This window comes from Phaseolus vulgaris, chromosome 1, assembly GCF_000499845.2.
Source record: "Phaseolus vulgaris cultivar G19833 chromosome 1, P. vulgaris v2.0, whole genome shotgun sequence".
Lineage (NCBI taxonomy): Eukaryota > Viridiplantae > Streptophyta > Magnoliopsida > Fabales > Fabaceae > Phaseolus > Phaseolus vulgaris.
The window spans coordinates 23,113,218-23,115,557 of record NC_023759.2 but is presented as its reverse complement, the minus strand read 5'-3'; the positions used below and the strand labels follow the sequence as shown (position 1 = coordinate 23,115,557).

Genomic DNA, 2,340 nt, shown 5'->3' with positions numbered 1-2,340 from the left:
TCGAGGAGATACATAAGCAAATTTGATACTAATTAGTCACGCATAAAAAAAATTTAATACTATCTTTGATCTGGTCGGTCATCGGTTTAGAGTGACGTCAGCGACTGATGGCCACGTGGGCTGTTCTTAGCGGGACATGTGGGCTAGGGAAGCTGATGTGTCTTGAAGAGGGTGATCAGGCGGAGATTAGCGGTCAGGCGGAGATCGGTGATCAGAGGGGATGCGCGATCGTCGTCTAGATGAGCCACGAGGCTGATCTGTCGTCGTGTCACACGCAGTTGAGCCAGGAACGAGAGGGGATTCCCGGTGGGAGAATTGCATGCGAGCCTCGTGTGGCAGAGTATCAGAGATCAGAAAGGTTATGCATTTTGCGGTACCATGCGTGAGAGTGGACTAAGGGAGCTAGCAGTCGGTCGGTGATTGAACCTCTCTTAGCCCATGACATGCATGGGACATAACAGAGGTGATCGTTCACGCGATAGGTAATGCCTGGTATGCGCGCTTGTCCAAGTCGCACCTGGTACTCACGCTGAGGCTGCACGAGACACCCAATGAAAGAAACACCCTAAGTTACTTCGTACGCGAATAACTTAGGCGCGCGACAGGGTATATAAAGGCATTCCACGCTTATTGCGAAGGTACGTTTTGATACTGGCAAGTGACTAGTTTTACATAGAGAGAGAAAAGGGAGAACCACAGAGTGCACGAGTCTCACTGAGATTCTGAGTATACAGTTCTTTGGTGGTCTTGTTTTGCTGACTTGAGCGTTAGAGTGCAATCGGCCGCTAGAGGGGCCGTTTGTGGTGTTTTCACAGGTTCGCTCGGAGCTGGCTGGAACGTACTTGCGGAAGACGGAGTTTGACGTGGCGAGACCTTAAACGATCAAGTCACCTGCAAGATCATTTGGCGCCCACCGTGGGGCCCGTGTGAATTTGTGATCCCATCCACTGTGCTGTTAGATTTCGTGTGTTCTTGAGATTCTTTGCTGAAAGAATGAGGAAGACAAGGCAAACTTCACCCGCGCCATCAACTGAAGAGGGAGCTGTGACAATGGCGCAAGTCTTGGAGATAATGCGAGCGCTACAAGATGATGTGGCGGCATCAAGAGTGGAGCAAGAAAGGATGCAAGCGGACTTGGCTGCATCGCAAGGCAGGAATGAAGAATTAAACCGGGTTAACGAAGAATTGTGCAAGACTTTACAGGCGCAGAAAGAGCGGGTGGCGGAGGAAGGAGTGGCGCCGCCCCCGTCTCCCCCCAGGATCTTTCCCATGCCTTTCTCATCTGAGATCATGGGTGCAGTTGTGCCACCAGGCTTGGTGGGGGTGAAGGCCTCGTTTATAGGGGTGAAGGATCTAGAAGCGCACCTGACGGCGTTTCACACCCAGATGATGCTTTTTGGAGGCTCAGATGCAGTATACTGCAAATTGTTCATGAGCACCCTGAGCGGGATTGCGTTGGAGTGGTTCTTGAGCCTACCAGATGGCCACATCACTTCGTTTCAACAATTCTCAAAGCTGTTCATGGAGCAGTATATCATGAACAGGGCACCTCCAGTGGTGTCGTATGACCTATTCGACGTCCGCCAGAGCCAAGACGAGTCCCTCCGGGACTATCTCAGCCGTTTTGGGGCTCAAGTGGTAAGCCTGCCCAGCAAGGATGAGGACATGCTGGTGCATGCGTTCAAGAAAGGGGTTCTGGCGGGCCCTTTCAGTGAATCTTTAATCAGGAATCGCCCCAGCACCTTCGCGGAGATTAGGCGTCGTGCTGTGGCGCATATCGCTGCAGAAACAGCAGTATCTGAGAAGAGGGAGAGCGCGATCCCTACCAAGTCGCGCGCAGGACCGAGCAGGACTCAGCAGCCGATGAGGGTGCATGAGGCCAAAGAAGGGAAGAAGGCTCAGGGGAAACCTCGCCCTTACGAGCCTCGAAGGGACCAGAATAGGGGGCGCACGAAGGAGAGCAACGCGCCCCCCAGGTTTGATTTTGTGGTGGAATTGGCGGAGCTGATCGCCATTCCAGCCATAGCAGCAAGGCTGCGAGCTCTGGAGAAGACCGACAAGGTACTGGGGCGGAAGAAGGACGTGTGGTGTGAATTTCATCAGGCTTACGGCCACCCACTCCACATGTGCTTGGCACTGGGGCACCAGCTCGCGGAGCTGGTGAAGAGTGGCTTTTTGAGCGATTACTTGCGGGAGACGCAAGGTGATCGAGCATCAGGGGCACCAGCGGAGGATCCGCAGCACGAAGTGCCGGTGCACGGGGAGGTGCACACGATCGCGGGAGGTTTCTCCGGAGGAGGATGTATGGCCTATAAGAGAAAGAAGTACGCGCGATGGTGA

General features: G+C 53.7%; 1 protein-coding gene across 1 annotated transcript; it reads left to right on the top strand.

Moving 5' to 3' along the window:
- The first annotated feature begins 1,050 nt into the window (after positions 1 to 1,050).
- LOC137815703 (uncharacterized) lies at positions 1,051 to 2,340 on the top strand. The gene has a single exon (XM_068618816.1). It carries the CDS (start codon positions 1,051 to 1,053, stop codon positions 2,338 to 2,340), a length of 1,290 nt encoding a protein of 429 aa, XP_068474917.1.

What these genes read in the sequence shown, in the direction of transcription:
- LOC137815703 (XM_068618816.1), top strand. Translation starts at nt 1,051, where the DNA reads ATGGCGCAAGTCTTGGAGATAATGCGAGCGCTACAAGATGATGTGGCG.